The sequence below is a fragment of the Lissotriton helveticus genome, chromosome 9 (assembly GCF_964261635.1).
Source record: "Lissotriton helveticus chromosome 9, aLisHel1.1, whole genome shotgun sequence".
NCBI lineage: Eukaryota > Metazoa > Chordata > Amphibia > Caudata > Salamandridae > Lissotriton > Lissotriton helveticus.
This window is the reverse complement of record NC_136070.1, coordinates 586,817,670-586,844,382: the sequence shown is the minus strand read 5'-3', so window position 1 is coordinate 586,844,382 and position 26,713 is coordinate 586,817,670. Positions and strand designations below refer to the sequence as shown.

Below are 26,713 nucleotides of genomic sequence, written 5' to 3'. Positions count from 1 at the left end.
TTCAAAGTCAGTACAGAAGGATTGAGGCCAGGAGAATAGTACACAAAGTCTAAGAGTCAAACGATATCCACAGTCCACCAAAGATAAATCGCTAGAGCGTATTTGAATCATCCAGGAGAAAAAGGGTGAGGTAACAAACCTACAGTCACTGGAGAACTCGCTCTGAAATATAAGATCATCCATGTCCATCTGGGGCGGTATCGACACAGGGCATGATGTAGATTCGATAGTCCGGGGCTTGCTAGCAGTCGTTCGGGGGTCGACAAAAGATACCAAGCCTGGCTTCAGCACGGGGCCCTCCGTCTCAGACGCTTCTTGATCCGTGGGAAAAACAGCTCCGGTAGATGATATCAACCGTTACGACCATCCTCTGGATGATGGCGGTGACCTGTGAATGGAGCTCCCCAATGGCGGCCATTACAGTATGCAGCGACGGTATACATTCCACCCGCTCCATCGCCCCTCACGAAGCGACTAAGCAGGTCTCTGAACCCCGGAGGTCGACTACTCCGGGGCACCAGGCACAGGCAAATCCGATGACAACTGTAGGCACTCTCAAAAGCGCGATCTCAACACCGTCGCCTCCAGAGAGGAACCAAGCCCATCGACCCCGGGAGCCCAACGGGGCCTCCGGGCGGCGGATCCCAGACCACAGCAACCAATGCGTCACGCCGCCATAGCTGCGAGATAAGACTGCCACCTATCCACCATCCGAAACGGACACGAAACACCACTCCGGGAGACCGGACGCCACCCACGTCCCGTGGCCGATGTTATTCAACTCCAACCCGGCTGGGTTAGAAATCGAGGCCCCGGCTTCAACTCTGGGTTAGGCCTAGAATGGAACACGGCGTATCTTCGTTATTCAAGCAGCTAGAAATTCCGGGATTGCACCTTTAGAGTCAGGAACACATCAGCTGCACGGGAGTCCGGGGAGAAATCAGGATAATCGTCAGGATTTGTGAGCAACTGGCGGAGGTCGGCGGAGCCGAGAGCTTATGCGGCCATCTTGGTTGCTAGCGTAGCTCCTCCCGTGCAGCAAGGTCTTACTTGACAGCATGTATAGATCGTTTGGGACTCAAGGAGCTCTGGGCCGCCTCAGGGTCCTACCCTTGTTTTAAACAAATTGTTAACAAAACAGTGAAAAAGCTATCGCTAGTAGAAGACAAGGCAACACTCACAGAAAGAACCCACGTATGGTTTGTAGTTCACAGCTATGAAAAATCCTCTCCACTACCAAACTTAGGCACGGGCTTTAATAGAAAGAGGAAAGAAAAATATCTTCACTTTTGTTTGGGTATTTTACCATCTTTACCGCATCTTCCCCCATGGAAGCGTCTTCAGGGTCAGTCAATATGCCGCCTATGTGCTGACGCCAAGGAAAGTGTACTACACCTTGTTCAATTTATGGAAGCAGCAGGGACAAAAATTCTTGCGTCAAGTGACCAGACTGTTTAATCTTTGCGTTTCATGACCCCTTAAAGCTAACAGCCAATTTTTTTTTTTTTTTTTTTTTACTGCTGGTACCAACTAATTGATGATGGAACAGTTCCTCTCTTTCTCTTTGAGATGTGAACCCTGCTTTTCTTAAACGTATAGACTGTGTAAACATTTACTGACAATTGCTCTGTTTGTTAATATAACACAAGAAAGTTTTATGTGTTTTATCACAATAGTTTTAGAATACGAATTCTGCTGCTGCTGCACTGTGAATGTTAGCATAACTGATGAAAGCCCAATATGTTTTATTTTAATGGTTTTAGAATATGAATTTTACTACTATGTTTTTTTTTACATGGAAATTGTAAAGGTTTTAATTAACCAAACAATAAAAAATATTACTTACTACTTATGGAAGTAGATCATCAAAAGATATTGAAATGCTGTCTCCCGGCACACTTCTGTGATGTAACCATGCTAATAACCCCAGTGCTCCTTATATGGATTTGCTCCAGTTATTCAAGACTCCCCACATGCCCATTTACTTCTGCTTTTTTTTGGCCTTGCTGGCTTGTTCCCTCATCATGACTGCTCTTGCCTTCATCCTGAACCCAACCTTTTGTATCTTCTCCTTCTAGCCAAAAGCATGCTTACTTAAATTCCCATGCTTTCAGCTCCCAAAACAGCCAGGCTTGTCCTTCCATTTCCCATTCTTTTGTTCTCGCCTGGGGGTGTTACTTTGTTTCTCCTTTTACCTTTCCCACGGTGCTGGTCAAGACCTGATCCAGTGCACCAAGATGACTTTCCAATGTCCCGGATTTCCTTTGTTAACAGTAGCTAAGAGGCAGCAGGATGGCCGAAGGATGAGAGAGACCATGCTTCTTCCTGTACAAGAAAGAGGACATCCACATAAGGCCTGCATTCAGCAACGATGACCACCAGCCCCAACTAGCGTTCCTGTTTCCTGTCTGCCCGCGATTCATATTTTACATGATATCCAACTGTGCCGTTACTTATGCCTTTCTATTCTTTCTCAGTGTCTTTCCCTTTAAAGGACATAAAATAGCTTTAATGATAATGGGCAAGACTATTGACTCTTAGGGCCACGTTACAGAGGTCAGGAACACATCATGCTTAATTTGAGCCAGTTGGGGTCACTGTCACTCATTTTTAGTTTGAAGCCTGCCAGACAGTGCATCTGTCTAATTTGCTAAAGACATCTTGGGGACGTTCGGAAAACTATCCTGGGGATGCATTCCACCCATTGCTTAAAATTCGCTTTGCAACTCACATTTGCTTGCTTTCTATTTGCTGACTTCAATTGTTTTAGGCTGTCTAGCGTGAGTTCGCACCTCCCAGGGAGAAAAGCCTTTCACATCACCTTTCCTTGTATTCTTCCACAAGTGCTCCTTTCTGTAATGTGATAAGATATCTCTTGCTGTCATCTCCTGTGTTGGTGCAGTTTAAGCAGCTTTGCACTACGTACATACTCTTGCTTCATAGTGCAAGGATGCATGTGTGATGCCTAGAATAGACATTAATATACTTAGACACCATTGAAAAATGTTCACATTTTTTATGTGTGCTGTACAGTACAGCAGACATGCAAAGTTAGAAAAGTTTTGAGAAAAGAAAACTTTTCTCTAACATTGTGCCTGATGAGAGAAGCAATACATTTTTGGGCTAAAGCCCTGTTCTTTTTTTTTTTTTTTTTTTTTTTTTTTTAGTTCTCAGCTCTAGACAGCACATGTGCTGTCTTGAAGAGACCTGTTGTATATACTCTGTGGGCTTCAGCCCGCCCCTAGGCTTCCCATTTACTGACTTCAGCGTTGCTCTCCTATTCTTTCTACCCATTTATCTATGGCATGCTGGCATCATGCCTCTTCCTTCGTTTATCTCTTCTGGAGAGCAGGGACCAATTACTCCTATCCATCCCCTGCTCTTATTTTGGTAAATCTTTTTTCTCTTTTGAAGAGCACTTCACACGACTAGACGTGTTTTCACTGGCTCCAACCTCCGTTAAACAGGCCTGTAAATCTGTTTCTTATCTCATCCCATCAGCAGAGCATTCAAAGACCGAGATCAAATACCAGATGCTGTTTTCCAAGAGCGCCTTTTCTTTCTCTGACTTCAAAGTGATTGCCTAAATGTTAGTGTCACTGGCGCTCTGGGTGCATGACTGCTTAGTTTACATTCTTTGAGCAGCCCAGAAATCTCCTCTCGCCTCCCTTCTCGTCTAAACTCATCAATGTTTTTTTGTAGTGCTTTGTTCTTGGGTTAACTACTTTTCTGTGATTTAAGTTTCGGCGCATCAGAGGGCAGAGCTTCAGAACTGCTAACTGGTGAAGCAAACTTGAGTACTTTTTAATAGTGAATCACCAACTTTATTTTCTTTTGATTTGAGGCATCTGTATAGTTATATTAACCCCACCGTGCTGCTGCAAGTGTTGCTTCCATGGATATGTACAGAGGTGTGTGGTGAGTACCTAAATCCAGAACTGGGGACTTAGCGAGGCAGGCTAATCCCACTGTGTCTACTGCATCATCTGTTCGCTCACAGCTGAGATATGCACGTGATGCTGATCCATCGATTTGATTAACTATTAAGTGGTATGGGTTTGTTTGTAGCAAGCACACTGGACCAGTGCTTACTATCCATGGTCTTGGGATTCATCTTAAACCTTGAATTAAAAGTCCGTCTTTCTTTCTTTATTTCACACTGTTTGCTCCTGCTATCCCCTTAGCAGTCAATGGAAGGCTGTTGAGGTGCTCAAGGTGAGTCAAGAGGTCAAGGGGGTGATGCCATTTTTGTTCACAGGGTGTATGATGTTACTTCCACTTTTGAATTTCAATCTTTTGCAGGCCTTGACATCCCAGACCATTACCCAAACATGCAGCACATACATGAACATTAGTGACAAGTGAGTATTAAATAGTAGCATTTTCTGAAAATATTTAGGAGCATTGCATTGAGACTAAAGGCTACAAGTTAAGTCTGTGGAATTTATACAATATGTTTTATACAGATGTCAGGGTGAGTATATTTAATTAGAATCCTAGTGTGTGTGATGCAAAAGAATCATGATATAAGATGTCTTCATGAGATGCTCTGCACTAGCATAAGATTGTACTTCCAGAAACAATGTTGGACTGCAGTCTGTCAGTGATGGAACAATTGTACAAAAGGTTACGGTTTGGGAAAAACAGGAGTAATGCGCACTTCCTTCCTTTTAACCCAATTCCCCACCCCCACCCCTCAAACAATATTGAAAAACCTGAAATCTCTAACCCCGTTTGCCTTGGTTCTCCCAGACTTTCAAGTCTTCCTTCCAAACTTAATTTTCAGCAGTGGTTACAGAGTGAAATTTAACTGTTAAGAAGATGCTCATAAGGGGTCACATTTTTGGCACTGTGGAGCTGGTTGGTAATTTCCTCCCTCAATGGTACTCTTATTGACCTACCTTAGTATCTCATTAATTGTATACCATGATTTAAAATGCTGTCATCGCTCGATTCCTTTCTCTGGCACCCCAGCAACGTCCTTTCCTCTGGGGATCCCTCCTTCCACCCTATTTCTTCTTTTCTCCACTTCCTTCATGTTGCTCAAATGGCTAAGGCTGTTTAACCATAAAGCACTGCTTCCTGACGGGTCAGAATCCAATGTCTTGGGGAGCACCCACTTCATCCACAAGGCTATTTCCTCATTTTCTCTACCTTGTTTTCTTTCGCTTGGGGCTTTGACATGATATTATGATGGCTTGGAAAGCTACACAAACAAACAACATAACATCTTAAAACAAGCAGAGACAACAACTGACGTTCCTTTGCACTACAAATACAGTTTTCAGAAATATTTCAGCCTGTCTCTCTTCCTGGGACTTGTTCTTCAGGTCTCTCTCTCAACTACCCCATGTTGGCCTGTGCCGTGCAACACAATGGAAAACAAGAGTCATGCACAAGTCTTCTCGCTCTGTTGGCCCTTAAAGTAGTCCACCATCAACGCAAGTCTCCCGCTGTTTGTGAGGAGGGAAATAGATTCTAATTCATGTAAAAGGTCGGGCTATCACAGCAGTCCCATATGCACCCGGCTGGCAATTATACAAACCCCAGTGATTTCCAAGGAACCTTTGTATTGCATTGAGTTCTAAATAGTGCTTTCTACACCAGATTTAGACCCTGATTACGATGCTGGTCGGAGTTGCCTCTGACATCATTGCTGATTGGGAACCGACCGATCTCAGGTCGGTGGTTCCGATACATCAGTTAGGATATAACTGCACATGTTGCGGTTGAAAACTTCCATTTTTCAATGGGAGCTTGTGCGGCAGGCTGAAACTGCCCTCAGCGCAAGCTCCCATTGAAAAATGTACATCTTTAAACATCCCTGCACTGTGTGGCAGGTACTTCACTGTGCCTGCCACACGGTGCAGGGATGTGGCGGGGCGCACCATAGGTGCCTCCCAGGGCCACATGCGGAGGGCCAGGGAAGAAAGGGGCCGTTCTAGGGCCCACCCAAAGACACTTTCTGACAGCAGTTCCATGTCAGAAAGTGCCATTGTAATCCAGACTGCGGAAATGCCATCCTTAAGGGATTATGATGCCTTTCTGACAGGCCGACCTCTCCTTGAGCTTGACGTCAGGGAGTTGGGTTCCCCAGCCGGTTTAAAGTCTGACAGCTGTCATTATAATAGAGCTGTCGGACTTTAAACCTACAGCCTCCGAGCAGAGGTCGGATGCTTTCCGACCTACATTGTAATTAGGCCTCTAGTGTTCTACTTAGCACTTGCTACAGCAAATATTGCAGATAGGAAAACATGTTGGGTGGAATGCCTGAACTAATTTCAAACCCTGGCTATTACTGGAGCTGCATTTATGTCTATAATTTTGTTTTGCCCACAATGCCACCTCAGACAGGAACCAGCCATATGCAATCAGTCTTGGTCATGCTCCAATAGGATCAGTTCAACCCAAACTGCCAGGCCACGTCTCTTCTGAATGGTAAAATAAGCCACCCTAAATTGCTGTCAGGCTATGTAGGTCTCATTAGTAGATTACAACTGGAGTTTTATGGCACATGTGAGCACACTCTTTGCACTTTGAGCATCATAGTAAATAAAACAAAAAGTGATGGGTAGAATTCTTGAGTTGTTCCTTGCCACTTGAATTTACTTGGGGCCACTTTCTAGTCTATCATTTTGTAGCCCACCCTGCCAGGAACCAGTTCTGTGTGTAAATCAGCATAGATCCTGCTTAGGCATGGTAGAAATTTGCATTGCACCTGTGTAATATAGTGTAATTTCTGTAATTTTGCATTGCTCTTCTTGGGCTAAATTCCAGAAATTACGCTATTACACCACGTTGAGCAATTATGCCCCATTCGGAGTGCAAATGTACAGCTAATGCACGATTTGCAGTAAAAAAATTCAAGAATGCAGTGAACAATGCTAAATGCAAGCAGGTACTGTCCATTGAGCTTTTGTATATTTGCACAATTTGTTTTTTTACCACGTAAACCATCCTTGCATCCAAAGTTGACTCAAGGACACATTTTGTGGTAAAATATAGCAGCACTAAATGCCAGTGTTGCTTTTTGCATAATTATATGTAACTTGGCATCATTTTCTGACATTTCAAGTAATTACACAAAAGTGGATTACCCAAATTTTGCACACGCTTTGTCCTGCTCCACGTTTGCATCATTGTGAATATGTGTTCTGATGTTACTTAGTGATGCTATAACCACAACCTTTCCCCTTATCCAGCTCCCCGTAGCGACTGGCCAACTCATATTTCCTTCTTTAGATCTACCAGAGATTTTCCTCCTTCATCTCTGCGTAGCCCTGCCCATCAGTCCACTGTCCACCTACTTAACACTTGCGCGCTTTCCCATCTTCCACCACAGTCCCTTCTACTAGTCTCTCTTCTGACCTTCCTCCACCCTTGTTCTCCTCTGTAAATCTTTTCTCTCTCTTCATCAATCTCTCATCTGCCTTCTCCCTGGAATTCAACATTTATTCAGGTTGTGTGTAGATGTCTGCAGTTGGCCCAATAATGGTACATATTAACACCGATATGCTGTTGCCTATAATGTGCATTTAGACGAATGAAGCATTCTGTTTTTCCTCGATGCCAAAATGCAATATTTCCCTTGTGCACTTTGTTTAAATCATGTTGTACAATATCCGTATTTTTTTACAGCACCGTGAAAACATAAGACAAAATGCTATTAAAAAGACTTTAATACACTAGGCTAACATAGACTTTTATGGAAGGCTCAATTCTTCTGTCCTGACACTGATAATCTTTTCACTGCCAAATGATGGATACTTATTGTCGCAATTTGGTTCGAATTAAAATGCTGCTGGGTACCCCTGCTGTTATTTGTCGGTGGGTGTCGAATGAGACAACTGCAGCTTTACCCTCTCAGCCCGACGGTAGTTTCGCGTCTGCTGGACAAGAGGAGAGAAGCAGGTCCGATACGGAGATGTGCCCAGTGAGAATCGTTCAATACATCAATAGAACACAGTCTGTAGACAGGTTGTGAGGCCGGGCATTATGAATAAATGAAAAAATTGTAATGAGACAAATGTACATTCTAATATTAATTTGAAGTTACGTTAACCTGTTTTCTGCATGTTAATAACGTTATTAATGTTTTCATTAATGTTAATAAAAATATTTCAAAATTACGTTACAGTTCGTTCGTGCCTTCATAGCAGCACCAAAAGCAAAATCCTTGCAACGGAACACTTATGAGGTCACAGGCCCTGCGACGTGATGTCTCGAGGCGAGCCCCCTCCCGGGTACGTGCAGAGGGGAGGCCTCCACTGCAGCAGAGAGGAAAGGGAGAGATCATTTTAGGGTGCGTTATGTTGGGTAGCATGGGGTATTCTTTCAGGCTCTTGACTGGATTTTTTTTTTTAAGAATAGATATCTTGTGAAGAAATCGCACTTTTAACTTGGCTTGTGACTGTCCTGATTCCCCCATTAACATGAAAAACGTGGTATCACCCAGCGTTGATGTATGATGACATGCTGAAAGCTCTACATTGTGACGTGTCCTTAGTATAGAAGGCTGGTAACCAGGGACCAGCAGCATTGCACACAAGGACACCAGACAGGGAGGACTACTGCGGGTAGCAGGGGACACAGAAGCGGGAAGCCGCGGGGGGTGAGCCGGCTCCAAAAAGAATGGGAACAGGGGAACAAGGTGAGTAAATGAACCAAGTGAAATCTGAACTGGAAACCAAACTGAACTCAAAACTGACATGAGACTGACTTGAAATTCCCATTTTATTAGTTTTTTCACCGCTGTTCTTTAAACTCGCAGCCTTTTCTGCCCAATTCTTCATTTCTCAACCAAAGATGTTTTCCAATTCATTCTCTTCCCTTTTCTCCGATCCACGTTTTCCCTTCCCTCCACGTCCTCTCTCTCTGCTTCCATTCTCTCTCTCCAGCGCTACCCCTTTGCGGATCTCTACAGCCCCTTCCCTCCCAACTCCACTCATTCCTCTAATTCCAACCCTCATCTCAATCGCATTTCTTTCCTTCCCCTCTCCATTTCCTTCTGTTTACATTCCTTGTGTTCCATTTACTTTCCACCACCTTTTCCTTTACACTTCCCTTCCCCTCCCATTCCCTATCTTCCCTTCCATTACCTTTCTTCCCTCCCCCTTCCCTCACATCCTCTTCCCTCCCCTCTTCTACTTCCATCCTCTCCTCTCTCATTCCCATACCCTTCTCTCCCCTCCTCTCCCATCCCCATACCTCCTCTCCCCCACCACTTCCTCTTTTCCCTACCACTTTCCTTCCACCTCTATCCAATCCTCCCTCATTACATCCTTCACACTCCCATCTCCTCCTTTTGTTCCACTTCCCAGTCCCCACTCCTCCCTCCCATACGCTCCTCTCCCATTACACCTACTCTCCCGTCCCTTCTTCCCTCGCAGCACCTCCTCTCCCCTCTTCATTTGCCTGCCACTTCCCTCCCCATCCTTTCCTTCCACTCCCCTCCTCTTTCAACTTCTATTTCCCTACCACCCCTCACCTCCCATCCGTGTCTAGCCCTTCCCCACTTCCTTCACAATTCCTCCCCATTCCCTATCTTTCCTTTCACTTCCCTCCCATCCCCTTTCCCTGTTCCATGCCTTCCTCAGCCCTCTTCCCTTCCACTTTCCCCAACTCCCCACTGCAACCCCCTTGTCTACCCCATGCCCTCCTCCACCCCTTTCCTTCTACTACCTTCAATTCCCCCTCCCATCCTCTTGTATCCCCTCCCATCTCACCTGTCCCTCCTTGCCTCATTTCTCCACTCCCCTCTTCCCTTTTACTTTTATCCTCTCCAGCCTCACATCCCCTCCTCTCCTTGCAACATTCACTCTTCGTCTCGCCCCATCCCCTCCTCTCCTCTGCCCCTGACCCTTCCTCTCCCATCCCTTCCGTCCCCTCCCCTTCCCATTTCTCCCCTCCCATCGTCATCTCTCCCTTCCTCTTTTCTTTTACACTTCCTTCCACTCCCATCCATTCTCCCCACTCCCCTATGTCTTCCCTACTTACTCCTACCCACTCCCCTATTCCCATCTACTTACCACTTCCCTCCCACGTCCCTCTTCCCACTACCCTCCCTCTTCTATCTCTTTTACTTCCCCACTGCCATCTTCACGTCTGCAACCCCCTACCCACTCTACTCTCTTTCACTCTGCCCTTTCATTTCCTCTCCCTTCCTCCATTCCCCCCTTCAACTCTCCCATCCTGTATCCTCCCCTCCCATTACTCTTTCTGTCCTTTCCTCTCTTCCCCCACTCCCATCTCCTCCTCTAGCCCCATTCACCTTTGCTCTTTCCTTCTACTTCCCTCCCCTTCCCTATTCCGTTCCACGTTCCTCAACTTCCACCCCCCATCCCCTTGGGCCTCTCCCCCTCCCATCCCCTTGTGTTCTCTCCCCCTCCATCTCATTTTCTTCCCTCCCATCCTCTCCTGTCCTCTCTTCCCTTCCGCCTCCCATCTCATGCCCCATCCCATCCCTCCTCGCCTCTTCCCTTCCACTTTCATCCCTTCCATCTTCCCATCTCCTCTCCCCTACTACCTCCTCTCCCCTCCTGCTCTCCCATCCCACTTTTCCCCTCCACATCCCTTCCCATCCCCATCTCTCACTTCCCCATTTCTTTTACACTTCCGTCCCCTCACCCCATTCTCTCTTCCCTTACACTTTCCTTCCCTTCTACTTCCCTCTCGTCATCGCCATCTCTCTCTTCCCCTCTTTATTTACACGTCTGTCCCCTCTCCTTCCCATTGCCTCTACCCTCCCACTTCCCTTCCTCTCAGTTCACCTACACGTCTACCTCTCACCCTTTTCTCCCTTTTCCATTCCCCACTCCTCTCCTCCCCACTGCTCTCTTTTCTATTCCATCCCCACTCTTCTATTCCACTCTCTCTTCTCTTCATCCTCCCCCCCTCCATCACTGTCTCTCTTCCCAACCACTTTCCTTCTACTTACCATCCCCTCCACTCTCCTCCCATCCCCTACTCTCTTCCCACCCCTTCTTCTCCACCCGACTCCTCTCCCGCTTCTCTCCCATCTCAAACTCTTCCATTCCTTTTTCCTCCTCGCCTATCTCTTCTCTCCATCCCCTCCCCTCTTCCACTTCTCTCCCCTCCCCACTCAGATCTTTTTCTGTCCCCTCCTCTCTTCCCAACCAATTTCCTTCCACCTCTCCTCCCCTTCCTCACCCCATTCTCTCTCCTCCCATTCTCCCCTATCCCTCCCTTGTCCTTATCTCCCCCCCACCCATTCTCTTCTCTCCCCTCCCACCTCCCATTCTCTTGACTCCCCCTTCCATCGCCTTCTGTCCACCGACCCTACCATCCTCTCCCCCATCCACTTGCTTCCTATACCCATCCTCACCTCTCCCCTTCCACTTTCATCCCCTCTGCCCTCCCATCCCTTCCTCATCCTCTTCCCTCCTAATCCTTTCCCGTCCTATCCTTCCACTCTGCCTTCATACTTCCCTCCCATTCCATCTTCCCTTTCACTTCCTTGCCGTCCCCCTCCCACTTCCCTTTCACCGCTCCCTCCCATCTCGTCTTCCTTCCTGTTTCCCTCTTCACTACCCTCCCCTCCCCTGCCTTCCACTCTCTCCCCTTCCCATTCTCTATTTCTCCTTCCTTTTCTCTCCCGTCACCTCTTCTTCATTCCCTCGTCTCTCCTTTTCCCTCGTCTACACTTGTCTACTCTCATCCCATCCTCCGCTTCCTTCACCTTCCTCTTTCCTCATCATACTTTGCCCTTATTCCTCTTCCTCAACTCCTCCCTCTTCTCCTTCCTTCCGCCCTCTCCCCACTCTCCTCTTCCCCTCTTTCCTTTCATTTCCAACTTCCCTCCCCACTACCCACTCCCCTTTTCCTCCTCCTTAACACACCACTTCCCTTTTCGGTTCCCTCTTCCCTCCCATTTCTCTATTCTCTTCCATCCCCACTCCTCTTCTCTTTTAATTCCCTCCTCCCCAATTCCAATGTTATTTTCTCCCATACCGCTACATTTCATTCCACTGCACTCCTCCCATTTCTCTTCTCTCCCATCCCCTTCTCTCCCCTTTCCATAACCCCTTCTTTTCCCTTCTACTTCCCTTTCATCCCGTCCTCCACCCTCCAATCCCCTCCTCTACTTTCTCCTTCAACTTCCACCCACTCTACCATCTCTTGCTCTCCTGGCCCAATCCTCTTGCCTCTCCCACACTCCCATTGTTTCCATTCCTGTACCCTCTTGCCTTCCCCCCCATTTCCCTTCGTCTTCCCTTCCTATTCTGAGGATCTCTGGGGTCCATGAGGCTTACTCGGGGGCCCGTGACTTTTACTAAATTAAATATTAAAATGAATAAATGAAAATAAATAAAGTATATACTAATAAAGAAGCAAAATGAGAATGTGAAATCTTTTTCTATATGATTGTGAATTACATAAAATATTTCAATATTTGAGCATGTGCTTGGTGTATATTTGTTTTTGTGTATTGTATTGAGGTTCAAATCATAGGAATTGCTTAAGTCAGGGGTCCCGGGATTCCGGTATTGATCCATTGGGGGTCCACACAAGTCAAAAGGTTAAGAACCGCTACAATAGCTCATAGAATCTATAGGAGTGCAATGAGGGGAAAAGCTGTAGTGAAACATAGTAAAAATATGTGAAATAAAGCTAAGCTTTTGTAAAATAAAAATTTGAAGCATAGGTACATTTTTTCAAATGAACAGGTCTGTAGCCTGAATGTAATTCTTCTCAATTCAAAAGCTATGATTATCTCCCAGTAATGTTCATTATTCATTTTAAGTAAACATGTGGGTGGATACTAGATGATGGCATGCAATGTCAGTAGCTGGGCTAAATGGGGACTGAGACTAAGTTCACTGATGACTCTGCAAATAGCAGTACCAGACAGAGGGGACAGCTGGAGGCTGACAGGTCACAGGAGGACACCACCAAAGTCAGTACCACTCCTATCCTGAGAAACCACATCTCAGGAAGCACACGAGTCTGAGGCATTACTAGAGAGGGGGCGGGAGGTCAGATGCAGAGATGTGGTCTACTGAGAATCCTTTAACACATACATCCAAGGAGCTCTGTGCACACAAGCTGTGAGGATGGGTCATGTTATGTATATATAATTTATTTTAAACTGAGGCAAACGTACGTTCTAAAACTTATCTGAAAGCATACCAGAAGCAGCAGAAGCCTGGCAACAGGACACTTATGTGATCACAGACCCTGCAACACAATGTCTGGAGTGCAGGACCCGGATACGTGTGGAGGGGAGGCCTCCACTGCAGAACGGAGAGAACACTTCTGGGTAAGTTATGTGGGTAGCACAGTAAGTAATTACAAGAAATTTGTAGAGCGCACATATACCCAATGGTGTCTAGGCTCTTGCATCTATTGTGGAGCCAAATGAGAAGCCCAAAGAGAGAGAGGGCATGAAAAAAGATAGGTTTTAAGCTGGTAGCATGGAGATCATTTTCATTTTTAGAGACAGGAGCTGGTTCTCATCAGGAAATGGATCATGTCTCTACCTTATTCCGATCCCCATGTTAACATGAAAAACTTGGTATCACCCACAGTGGAGATGTTTGAGGACATGTCGGAAGGTCTCCATTATGACCTGTCCTGCTTTTTATTATTTATATTAATGGGTTGAGCAATTCTCTAAAGCAGGCGACCTCAGATGTTCCGAAAATCAAAGGGAAATTACTATCAGCACTTCTCTATGCAGATGATGCGGTCCTTGTGGGCCGCACTCCAAACTCGCTACGTAGCCTAGTCAAAACCTTTGTACAGCATATGGATGACCTGGATCTGCGCGTGAATTCTTTTATCATGTCATGCGGGTTAGGGAAACGACAGCTTAATTCAATTTTAATGGGGACTGACAGACTACATTCCACTAACTCATTCCCATATTTAGGGATGGTCTTTGCTGCGAACGGCTCGTGGACTCGACATTTGGCCCACTCCACAAGCAAGTTCTCAAAGGCCATCAACTCAATCCTTAGCCTACCCTGTCCAAGGAAAATAGGCGCAACTAAAGCTATTTTAAAAATCTTCAAATTGCAGTGTGCCCCAGTAGTTACATACGGGGCGAAGATATGGGGCCTGGCAAAAAATCATTGTATCCAACTAGAAGAAAAACGCTTCTGTAGGAAAATTCTGGGTGTCCCAATTTCTACCTCTGAGTATATTTACCACAGGGAACTAAATCTGCATTTCATTTGTGATTTTATTGAGACAAGACCGGCGTTATTCTGGCTCTCGATTTGGAGGAATAAATCAGCCACTTTAATGCAAGAAATTATAAGCGACTGTCTTAATTGTGAAAAGGGAATGGACATTCCCTGGTTCTCAGGAGTTTACAAAAGTTTATGTAGTGTGGATAAAGGCCACCTCTTTTTGGATCCCACCAGAATTGAGCCCAAAGATAAGAATGAGTTAAAACATGCACTATATGCACTTTATAACTTAGATAGGACAAAAAAGGAACTCAATAAATCGTCCGTCGCGGTATACATGAACAATGAGTTGTATAGGCATCCACTACCACTTTATCTCACACTTCCAATGTCCAATTGGGAAAGATCACTCCTGTTCCATCTAAGGGCAGGAACTGTAAGATTTTTATTATGCTTCCCCCTGGGCTATTGTTCAAAATCACATTATAAACCTTGCCCTTGTGATGGAGTGAGCACACAAAATGATTTGCACTTTTTCTTCTCTTGTAAAATGTATTTAAAATATATTAAATGGTTTTTAGCGTAGTAGTTTAGGAAACGTAGACCCCTTTCTCTGGGGCAGTCCTACTTGATGTTGCTTTCCCTGGATACTGAAGAACTGGTCTTTTGCACTAGCACTTTTTTGAGACTTATTACCCGTGTTCGCAAAATGATGGAAAATCCTTGAATATCTGTTTAATTTCAGCTGTTATAATAATTTGCTGCCTAAACTCGGAAATTTGTAAATGTAATTCGTAAAATTTTAAATGGGATTTTATGATACTTTGTATACGCGATTGCTTTTATGAATTTTTGAAATTCGAATAAAGGTTTTTGAATTGAATTGAATTGACATGTGCTTGGTATAAAAGGCAGGAAACCAGAGACCAGCAGCATTGCACACAAGGACACCAGACGGGGAGGAGCACTGCGGGTGATTGGAGCTGGGGGACACTGAGTAGTAGGAAGCCACGTGGCCTAAGCCAGCTCAAAAAAGGATGGAAACAGGGGGGTGGGCAAGGGAACAAGGTGAGTAAATTAACTAAACGAAAACTGGACTTGAAACCAAAGTGAAACTGACCTGGAACCCCATTTACCTTAATCATTCATTCCTTTACCCTATCCTTTCAACTCACACCCCCATCACAATTCTTCCAATCTCAACATAATTCTTCTCTTTTCAATCTATTCCCTGTCTCTCCCATCCCCCCCCCCAAACTTCCTGTCTGCTTCCCTTCATTCTTCAACCTTGCTCCTCCCCTGATCTCTACCTCCAGGCACTCCCCTTCTCTCTTCTCGAGCAACCCCACACATTATTGTTAAACCCACCCCATCTCTTTACCACCCTCTTTCCTTCATTTCAGGTTCTTTTTCATCTCTTAACTTCCTACCCCCTCCTATCACTTGCAGTTCAGCCATAAACACTTTGCTTCATAACTTCCTCCTTCCCTTCCCTTCCCATCTCATCTTCCCTATTCCCTATTCCCTTCTCCACCTTCCACCACAACACATTTTTCTTTCCCCACTCTCCCTAATACTTCCCTTCTTATATTTCCAATCCGATTCTCTTCTCTCACCCGAGCCTGTTTCATTCCCCCTCTTTTCCCTGCCCAACCCATGTCCATTCACCCGCTTTCAATCCCCATTAATTTCTTTGCTTTTGTACCTACACTGTTTTCCTTTACCTTCCCCATCCTTTCACTCCTTTCCAATTCCCTTAGTCCCTTTCTTTCATGCCATCTACTTATTCTGACCCCACCCCTTCCCTCCCCGCCCCTTCCACCTACACTTTCTCTTCTATTTCACTCCCTTCCGACTCCATAAATACCTTGCTTCTTTCCAGTTCCCCACATCACTTTCCATCCCTTTCCTGCTCCACCCACCTATTCCTTTGCATCCCTTCTATTAATTTCCCTTTTCGCTCTTTAACTTCTGATTTTCCTGCCCTATTCCCTTCCCATCCGAATCTCTTATACTCCTCTGCTCTCCCATTCCATCCCATTCCCTTCTATCCAACCTCTCCTTTCTTCAGCACTTCCTTTGCTCCTAACCCGTAGTTCCTATCCCCTTTTCCTGATTCCAGAAGGTATTGACATCCCAGCACCCAGTTCACTCGGATACATTCTGGTAAATGCAGTGCATGGTAACACTTGCATCCATTAACCACTTCAGCGCTAATGACAAGGGTAACTCGTCATGGACTTTCCATTGATTTCAATGGAAAGTCAATGGAAGCTCATCAGGTGCCTTAGCAGCCAAGTGGTTAAACAATCTTTAGTTTTCACCATGGTTGGTGCAGCCTGCGTGCAATAACTCTAGACATTAGCCATGTTTCAGGATAGTTGTCCTTCATCAGTAGAGAGTGACACGTACAGTTAGAGGTGCCGGAATTGCTGCTCAGAAATTTTCTCACGTCACAGTACCACTCTTTTATCACATGTTTATCATTTGGAGCTTGTCAGCTCAACCAGCTCATGGGAGCCTTATGAAACAAAAACGGCGAGAGCACACTGCTTTGACATCCCAGTAACTAGTTCACTCAGATGCATCCTGGTTAATGCGGTGCAAGGTAACACTTGCTTCCATCAAACAACATTGTGTATCCACCTTGTTTGGTGCAGTCGGTGTTGAGTATCTGTTATAACTTACGTGTTGCCATTCCTCTTCCCTAGCTGTCTCTTCCCTACTGCTCAGCCAGAATGAGTGCTGGTGTGCTTGATGATGTTTGGAATGTTGGATGTGTGTGATGTCACGGAATGCTTGGGGTCTGGAGATGTGTGGAGTGGCAGTTGGTGGATGCAGGCTGAACAGCAGGGAGGCTGTTCCTGGTGGGGTTTTGCTATATTCTGCTTGATTCCTTGAAACTTAACCTGGAACTAAGCTCAAATAAACATATCCTGTTTTGTATACCTGGCTCAAGGATCTTCTGTTTATAAAAAGTTTTGGCGACGATTTAAAGAACCTACAGCGTGAAGATAAGAGACTGTCTTTAAAGAAGATAAGAAGACACTGGAACTAAGAAGTCTACTAAATTAACTGGAACATATGAACTGAACTTCAAAAGAAAAAGAAGCATAAAGGAAACGCTCTGGTCCGCCCCTCCAGTGTCCTCTCTCATCTGGACAGCCTGCAGCCCAGGGAGTTTGACCTACTACTGTCGGTCTTTGTGCAGCTACTGTGAAGATTCCACCATCCTACTGTCTTGGAGGAGTTGGTCTTGCCCAGATGTACACTCTGGGCAGCGTGGCATGTTGAGGGAAACCTTCCAACATCCTTTGACGCTGCGTGTCAACCTGCTGTGGAAGTTAGCGCCTGCTCTAGAGGAACCAAGAGTGTTGGGGGGATACAAGAGTGTTTAACTAGAACCACGTGTGTCAGTGTTCTCGCACGACCTGCGGAGGTGTGCTGTCCCTTTCCTGCCAGCACTTCTTGGGTCTGTGCTTGGCAGGGCGCTTTGAGAAGAACCACTGACAAGACAAGAGGAGAGTTTCTGTGGTCGTACTGCAACGCCAAGTGAGGTAACTGTGTTGTGGTAAGTTTGTTGTGCATTTCTGCACGGAGAGCCCCGTTACTGCGGTGCCGTTTTGGCAGTCTACTTTTTCAAATACACGCAAGCGGCCCTTTTCAAAAGTGTTCCCACGTCTGTCCCAGTGCGTGCTCTTACCTCTATTTTCTGTCGAGTGGGGTTTCCATTGTGCCACAATGACGTTCCTCCGTCTCCTCTGTTTTCTATTGTCTCATGTTTCCCCTTACAGAGACGTGCCGTGAGCCACTCGGCCCAGCGTGATGCAGTGTGCCGCCATCTTGGAATTGGCAGAGCATGCTGTTTCGCGCTACCTTTTGCCAACCACGTTTTCACTGTTATTTACAATGTAGCAAGTGTTGCGCAAGAAGGTGCAAGGCGGATAGCATTTGTGGCTCATCGCATGTACATCTACAACGCTGATCAAGCATATGGAGATTTCCGTTGATGTCGCTGTGCCCTTTTGGAGAAATCTTCGGCATTGAACTTTTTGCACCATCGCATTGGGTGGCGACAGCTACATGCAGCTTGTTGGCAAGGAGTCTGTATGGTGAGGACCTCGGGTGAGAGATCGCTCCCGGAGCAACACAAGTCCCATTTGTCCATTTTCATAACTGAAAAATGTGTTGTGGGGGAGGTTGTGCCCCAGTTATGGTTCATAGGGATGTGTGAGTTTGTGGGGTATGATACTTAGGTGACGCTGTGGGGTGGCGAGTACTCCAGTTCTTTTACATAGGGATGTGTGTACCCTTATAATGCCCCAGTTCTGTTACTAGAGTGGTGAGTATTTTTTTTGTCCCCTTTTACGTGTATTTTCTGGGAGTTGAGTGCACCAGTTTTGTTTTTCTAGGATGGTGAGCACCCTAGTAGGTCGAGGTTGTGGAGTGGTGTTTGCCCCAGTTCTGGTTTTCTAGTATGGTGGGTACCCTAGTAAGTCGAGGTTGTGGTGTGGTGAGTACCCCAGTTCTGGTTTTCTAGGGGTGGTGAGTACCCTACTATGTCGAGGTTGTGGGGTGGTGAGTGCCCCAGTTCTGGTTTATAAGGGTGGGGAGTACCCTACTACGTGGAGGTTGTGGGGTGGCGAGTGCCCCAGTTCTGGTTTACATGGGTGGCGAGTACCCATTACTATGGTGTAGTTGTGGGAGCTGTGTGCACCAGTTTGTGTGGTTGTGGGAGCTGTGTGCCCCAGTTCTGTTCCTGGGGTAGTGAGTGCCCCAGTCATGTTTTATAGGGTGGTGAGTACCCTATTACGGTGTTGTGAGGTCGTGGGGTGGTGTGTGCCCAAGATCCATCTTATAGGGTGGTGATTACCCTATCACGGAGTATCCTATGGTGGTAAGGTTGTGGGGTGATTAGTTCCTGCTATATTGTTGTGAATTTTGTTGCCTGACATAAAAAAAAAAAAATCTTTTTATTAACATACAATGATACATAGAAATTCAATTCGGGTACAGCAGCTTCGGCAATAATTACATACAAGGTACACAGTGAGGTCCAATCAAAGAGAGAGCTGTTCATCTTGGGCCAGGTGTTGCGGCGGACTACAGATGTCTTCCCTAGACGAGTTCCAGGTCCCCCAGATCTTGACCCTTTTTTGGGGGCAGCGCTGTGCCACTATTAGTCTTTTCACGAAACATGCACCAGTCCATATCCGATATCCATGTATCCAAAGTGGGAGAGGCTGGGTCCCCCCAAGCTCAGGCAATATTTCTTTTCGCCACCTGAACCCCAACATGACCCATTGTTTCTGGTGTGTATTTAGATCTGTTGGTTCCCAAATGTTTAATAAGCACCTTCGCGCCTCTGGGAGAAGGGATACCCCCATCACTGTTTCAACCACGTCGTGTATTTCCCTCCAGTAGGACTGTATGTGCGTGCATTCCCAGATGATATGAAGGATGGTTCCCATGCACCCACAACGTCTACGGCAGTCTCCAGTAGTAGCTCTTCCCATCTGCACCAGTCTAGGCCCCGTCATGTATATCCTGTGAAGAATCTTTTTTTTTTTTTATAAATTCTTTTTATTGTTGCATCAGGCAAACCATAAGAACAAGAAACAAGACATCTTGGGGGAGCGTCCACATTCCGCTCTTCCCGACCTTACGCAACTTTTGTAAATCAACAGTTACATGGCAGACATCGTGGTGAACTGATCTATTTCCTATTTCCACCCCGAACTCCCCCCCCCCCTTAACTACAAGTAAAGACATCAACTGAGAGACCTCTTCTCGAAGCCCCCCTTCCCGCCCTCCCCTTCCCCCCCCCGAGCAGCGTGTCCCCCTTCTCTACCACCCCCCCGACATCCTTGTCTCATTCGGCTCTCCAAGTTGTGATACATTGAAGATAAGCAACCCATGGCCCAAACCCACCGGAGGCAAAATGCTGGAGTCAGCGACAAACGTACTACTCCGGCGAACCACCCCTCCCCCGCCCTCCTCCCCAGTCAGTCTCCCCCTCCTACTCCAATCCATGGTAGTGTCTCCACTTAGCCCATATTTTTCGGAATTTTCGTGGGCACCCTCTAGCTTTATAGGTAACTCGTTCCGCTGCCATATACATATCTAACCCCCTTCTCCAGTCCTCCAGATTGGGTTTCCCAGGCGCCCCCAACAATCTCGCAATGTCCCTTTTTGCGACTACCAGGGCCAGCAACAGAAAAATGAGTAGGTATCGTGTGATGTCGACCTCCGTGGACATGCCCAGAAGCGCCAGTTTGGGGTCCTTAGATATCTCCACCTCTAGTATCGCACTCAATTCATTGAAGACCTCGTCCCAAAATTCCTGTATTACAGAGCACCCCCAAATGATGTGAAAGAAATCGCCTGTTTGGTGCTGGCATCGTAGGCAGGTGGTGTCGGTAACCCTCCCCATCCGAAAGAGCTTTACTCTATCAAAGTAGGCCCGATGAAGGACCTTACACTGGATGAGACGAAGCCTCGATTTTATGGCTACTTCTCGGGGGTGCATGAGTACGAGTTCCCAATCCAGGTTCTCCATCGTGCCCACATCCGCCTCCCACCTCTCCCTGAGGGCCTGTAGATCGCCCAACATGTTATTTGTTAGCGTTTTGTATGTCATGGATACCGCCCCCCTCTGCATCTGCTCTTGCAGTAGGCGGCCCTCAAGTGGTGCAAACTGGGGTATGTCAGTGAGAGATATGTTTTGTGCTCCCCATGCGTGTCGCAACTGTAGGTATTTATAGTATTGGGTTCTCTGTAGTCCAAAGTCCTGCTGCATCTCCTGGAAGGTTTTAAGTTCCCCCCTTGCTATGACATCCCCAATTGTGGAGATGCCAATATCGTCCCACCTTTGGAATCCCCGTAGTTTGTACAGTTCCGCCAGCCACTTACATGACCACAGGGGTGTTTGGCGGGTGGGCCTTTCATGCCAGCCCATTCTAACCGTCGCTCTGCGCCACGCCAATAGTGTAATCTTAGTCGCAGGGAGGAGCTGTCGGCCCCCTCCCCCCCCATATAAGAAGTGTAACACCGTTTTATTGTCCCATTTAGATCTCTCTAGCGCATAGGTAGGGTGGTCAGCCGGGGCATGAATCCAGTCATTGATCGGGGTAAGGTGCTCTGCCCAATAATAGGCCTCCAGGTTGGGCAGCGAGAGTCCCCCACTATATTGGTGGCGCTGCAGGGTCGTGAGTGCCACCCTGGCTTGCTTCCCCAGCCACAAGAAAGAGCGGAGATCGGTATGAATTTTTCGCACTGTCATAGCCGGTAGGGGATAGTATTCATTTTGGAGGGCATATAAAAACTTTGGTAGCAGTATCCTTTTATACAGGGCGGCCCTACCCAGAATGGTGAGCGGGAGCGGTCGCCATCTATCCATCTCCGCCCTCGCTACCACCACCACCCTATCAACATTGTCCGCGTAGGAGCGCCGCTTGTCTCGGGTGATAAAGACCCCCAAGTACCGGAAGCCTTCTGTGGTGTGTATGAGCTGCTCCGGCAGTCCTTCCCCCCGCGGCGCACCTCGTGGGTCGTAGAGGATCGACTTATGCCAGTTTATAGTGTGTCCGGCCACTGCCCCAAATTCGCCCAGTTCCCTAAATAAGGCCGGTATTGTCCTAGCCGGGTCTGTCACGTACAACAGCACATCATCGGCGTATAAGGAAATCTTCTCCTGGTCAGTGGCCGATTCTCCCCAGTGGAAGCCTACCACATCGCTATTGAGCCGGATACGTATCGCGAGGATCTCAATCGTGAGGGTAAAGAGGAGTGGGGATAGCGGGCACCCCTGGCGTGTCCCCCGCTCTATCGCGAACTCTCTCGACAACCGCCCATTTATCCGCACTCTGGCCCTAGGGTTCGAGTATAGAAGTCGCACCCAATTCTGGAACTTGGGCCCAAACCCAAACCGTTCAAGGGTCCCCATTAGGAAGGGCCAGTGGACCGCATCGAACGCTTTCTCCGCGTCCAATGAGAGGAACCAGTGTGGCTCACTTCTGTCACAGACTTCCTGGAGCCAGTTGTGTGTGCGCCGCAGGTTGAGTTTAGTGGCCCTATCCGGCAGGAACCCGGACTGGTCCGGGTGTACTAGGTCCGTTATGACCTGTCGCAGTCGCCTTGCCAGAATCGTGGCCAGGATTTTAGTCTCAATATTCAGAAGGGAGATTGGGCGGTAGGAGGAACAGTCCCCCCTGGGCTTGCCCTCCTTGTGGATCGGGATTATGGTAGCCAAGGCCAAGTCCGGCGGAAGAGTCCCAGAGTCAAACGCATCTGCATATAACGTCTTCAAGTGACGTGAAAGGAGGTCCCCTGTCCGCTTGAAAAATTCCGCCGGGAAACCATTAGGTCCCGGGGCTTTCCCCGGTTTCAGGGCAGTCATCGCCTCCGCGATTTCATCCAAGGAAAGGTCGGCTTCCAAAGCCTCGCTATCTCCGGGGGTCAGCTGCGGGACCTCTATGTTACCCAGGAACGACTGCACCACCCCGTGGTCCCCCAGGTCTCTAGCCCTGTAAAAGTCCTCGAAATAGGTCGCAAAGGCCTCTACTATAGCGTCATCCGAGGACGCCCGCGCCTGACCAGGGAGCTCAACCCAGTCTACACACCTGGCATCCCGCTCCCGCCTGCTCAGCCACGCCATGAGTTTCCCGGACTTGTCGCCGACGTCGTACAGGCGATGTAGGGTAGCCAGCGCCTGAGTACGCGCCTCATCCGTGATTAGTTCCCTGTACAGCCTTTGAGTGTCAAGCAGTATTCTTAGATCTACCTCCTCCTTCGTTCTGTGGTATTCGGCCTCTTGGGTCAAAATGTTTGCCTCTTCCCTCGCTATGGCTTCTGTGCGTTTCCTTCTGGCCTCCCCCACCCTGGATTGGAAGCGGTCCCTCAACACGGTTTTCATGGCTTCCCAAAGTGTAACCCCGGACTGTACCGATCCCTCGTTTTCCGCCACGAAGACTTTAATATCCGCTCTTATGCCCCTTAGAATTTCAGGAGTCTGTATGTCCCATGGCGACATATGCCAGTGTGCCTGTCCTCTCCCCCTTCCACGACCTATGTGTACTAACAGTGGGGAATGGTCCGAGATACCCCTCGCCCTGTAGTCTGCCGAGTCCTCCGCCGAAAGTTCCTGCCTCGAAGTGAATATGTAATCTAGTCTAGAGAAGACTTTGTGGGCCCCGGAGTAAAAAGGAGTAAGCTTCCTGAGCAGGATGGAGCCACCGCCATACATCGGTGAGACCAATCGTGTCTATTCTACGCGCCAAAGCAGTCTCTGTGGCCACTGTGTGTGGGTTCCCTGATCTATCGCGTGTCGTGCACATTACGTCATTGAAATCCCCCCCCCACAATCTGTACCGTGTCGGCCGTGTCTAGTAGTATATTCGTGATCTCCTGCATCGTTCGTGTCTGCAGTTTGGGTGGAGCATATACCGACAATAATGTGTACCTGCGCCTCCTCCACGTCCCCTGCACTCCGGCAAATGAGCCCTGTGGGTCCAACCATGTGCGTGTTACTGTGAAAGGTGCTGTTTTTCTAATGAGTATTGCAGTGCCCCTAGAGTCCATGGTGTATCCAGCGTGCGCCAGGACTATGTATTGCCTGCGCGCTAGAAAAGGACATCGGTTTCCCCTCAAGTGTGTTTCCTGGAGGAAAATAATGTCCGGAGCTGCGCGCTTAATGTATGCAGTCACCAGGCTCCTCTTAATTTTGGAACCCAGGCCGTTCACATTCCATGTTAGCGCCTTAATCCCGGCGCCTTCTCCATTCGGTGTAGCTAGTGTATTTGCCATTGCACCTCACGAGGACCATCAAGGACCGGACCCCAGGGCCAGGACAGTAGCAAGGGGAATTTTTCTAGAACTCGCTGCTTCATGAACATCCGTCCCCCACCCTCCCCAACAACCCAACACCCCAACATGAGGTAACAACACCCGTGCTCCCCCCCCACCCCCACCCCACCTCCCTCCCCTTCCAGCTGTGCCCCAACATGGGACCAAACCATCAATGGGAGCAGGTCAGTCGCCCTCCCGCACATCCCTCCCCAACTTAAACAGTGGTTAAATCAAACACCAGGGGAAGTAGGGTATGTGAGGGGGACTGTGCCAACTTGCGTGCGCCGAGTTGCCATCGGCATCGAGCCATACCGCACCAGGTTCATGAATGGGAGTCTTGTGTGTCCGTGGTTAGGCCGTGGCCAGAGAGGTCCTGTTCCAAGTGATGGATCTCCTTCGCCAAAGGGTGTTGTGATTCACTCAAAAGTTCCATGTCCTCACCGGACGATGGACCCACCGACTCCTCCACTTCATCGCCCTCCGAGCGGGCTCCCTTCCGGAGGGCACTAAATCGTGAGCCTGGCGCTGCGTCGGGGGATTCCGATCTGCCGACCCTCCTGCTTGCCAACCCCCGGGTCCTATACGGTGTCGCTGAAGCCTTGTGTTGGGTTCTCCGCGTCCTCTGTCCCTGCGGTTTCGGCATTTCCCACTGTGACTTACTCCTCGCTGTTTTGTCCATTGCCTCCCGGCTGGCCACATCGCGGCTATTCAAGATGGGGCGCTCCTCGAGCCACTGCCAAGCGTCCTCAGGATGAGTGAAGAAGATCGCTTTGTCTCTATAGATCACTTTCAGCTTGGCGGGAAAGAGAAGCATGTACTTGATTTGCAGGGATCGCAGTTTAGCTTTCACCGAGTCATAGGAGCGGCGTTGTTTCGACACTTCCTGGCTATAATCTGGGAAAATCATTATCGTTGCATTCTCCAGTCGAATCTCCCCCAGTGCCCTGGCTTCTCTGAGGATCAGGTCCCTGTCGGCGAAGTTCAGAAAGCGCGCGATGACCGGCCGGGGTCTCGCACCCTCCGGGGGTTTGGCCAAGAGCGCCCTGTGCGCTCGCTCGATTATGAAGCAGGGAGAAAATGGCGCCGTCGGGAAGGTGGTCTTGAGCCAGTTTATCAGGAAGGCAGCCATGTCCTTGCCCTCAATCCCTTCTCTAAACCCCACAAAGCGGAGGTTGTTGCGCCTGGACCTGTTTTCCGCATCGTCCACTTTCCATTGGAGGTTACGGTGTGATGCCTGGAGGTCCGCCATGTCTCTCCTGAGTGTATTAATCGCCTCTCCGTCTTCCTTCAGCCTGCCCTCCGTGGCCGTCACCCTTTCGTTCAGGTTCCTAAAGTCTTGGCGCAATAGCGTCACCTCCGCCCCGACCTCTCCAATCTTCGTTTCCAGAGCTGATCTCGACGCCTGGATGTCCGTTCTGGACGCTTGACTGGCCTCCAGCAACACGGCCATATCGGGGCGGGAGCCCGGTTGGTCAGTCCCGGTCCTCGGGGCCGCGAAATTATCCATGGGGCCTTGCCTTGTACTCTTGGGAACCGTCTCCTTTTTCCCCATGCTCTCCACGTGAAGGCTTTCTGCTCCGCTGGATCACTGGCCAGATTCCGCCGGGGGGAGTCCAGTCGTATCCTGGTCTCAGTATGGCACCCTCGTCACTTCTTCCCGGTCCTCGGAGCCTGGGCGCCGCACTTCACCCCGTCACTGTGCTGGCGAAAACGGGGGGGGGGGAAGAAGCCACCCCAGCTGGCGACTGTGTCTCCTGGATCAGGGTCTCAATTCGGAGCGTTCCCCAGCTCTCCTCCGTTCCCCGCCGGGCAGCGCCACAGCTCAGCACTCACCGCCGGCCGCCATCTTGGGATGGGACTGTTCCCCGCCGAGTGGTCAGTGCGGGTCCGGCTTGCTCTCCCTGCCGCGCGTCACAGTCTCGGACCGCGAGGGGTCCCTGGGCGCTCCGCCGCTCGGTTCTTCAGGCAGCCTGTCGGGCACTGTGTCAGCGTGTTCGCCGTCCTCCGCGCTGCACGGCCGCCATCATGGCCGCCCTCACCCCGATGCAGTCTCCGGGCTTGCCGAATTCCAGGGAGAAACCGCACCTCTACCCTGGCCGCCTGCACTGCGGTAACCGGAGTGGTTTTGCTGCAAGTTGGTATGCTTTTTAGCTCGATGTCAGGGTTTTAAGTCGGATTATGGGGCAACTCGGCCGGAGCTCCGGCGAGGCACGTCTAGTCGGCCATGCTGTTGGCCACGCCCCCCATCCTGTGAAGAATCTTAAGTTGTACTAAACGCAATCTGGCCGGTATAGCCACCACCCTGGGGGATGAAACCACTTCCTGCCAATCCTCGTCATCCAGTTGAATGCCGTATGCCACCCACCTCTGCCTTAATGATGTAAGAGGTTGCCTAACAGTTTTGTTGGCTCAGAGGCATAGGCTTGGTGGTGTTTTTAAGCCATGTCCTCGTAATGTTAGCAGTTCATTTTTCCCTAAGGGAAGGGGTTGGGGTTTATCTCAATCAGTTCATCTTCCCTAAGGGAGGGGAATGGGGTTAATCTCTATCAGTTATTTTTCGTATTCGGTCAATTCCATAATTTCATTCATATATATGGTGGATTACTTCCATCTCTTCTGATTTTTTATATTTAATGATGTTTTCCATTTATCTGCATCATTTCTATTTCATGCATGTATATTTTGGATTGCTTCCATCTCCTTATGTAATGTAT

General features: G+C 48.3%; 1 protein-coding gene across 1 annotated transcript in view; it reads left to right on the top strand.

The window, feature by feature from the left end:
• LOC144781619 (uncharacterized) overlaps window positions 1–12,416 on the top strand; it is a 65,004-nt gene extending 52,588 nt beyond the window's left edge. Inside the window, exon 4 of the mRNA XM_078660564.1 lies at window positions 4,303–12,416. Within this exon, the coding sequence (XP_078516690.1) occupies window positions 4,303–4,365 (63 nt within the window). The 3' untranslated portion in view covers window positions 4,366–12,416. The remainder of the gene's footprint in view (window positions 1–4,302) is intronic.
• The last annotated feature ends 14,297 nt before the right edge of the window (window positions 12,417–26,713 follow it).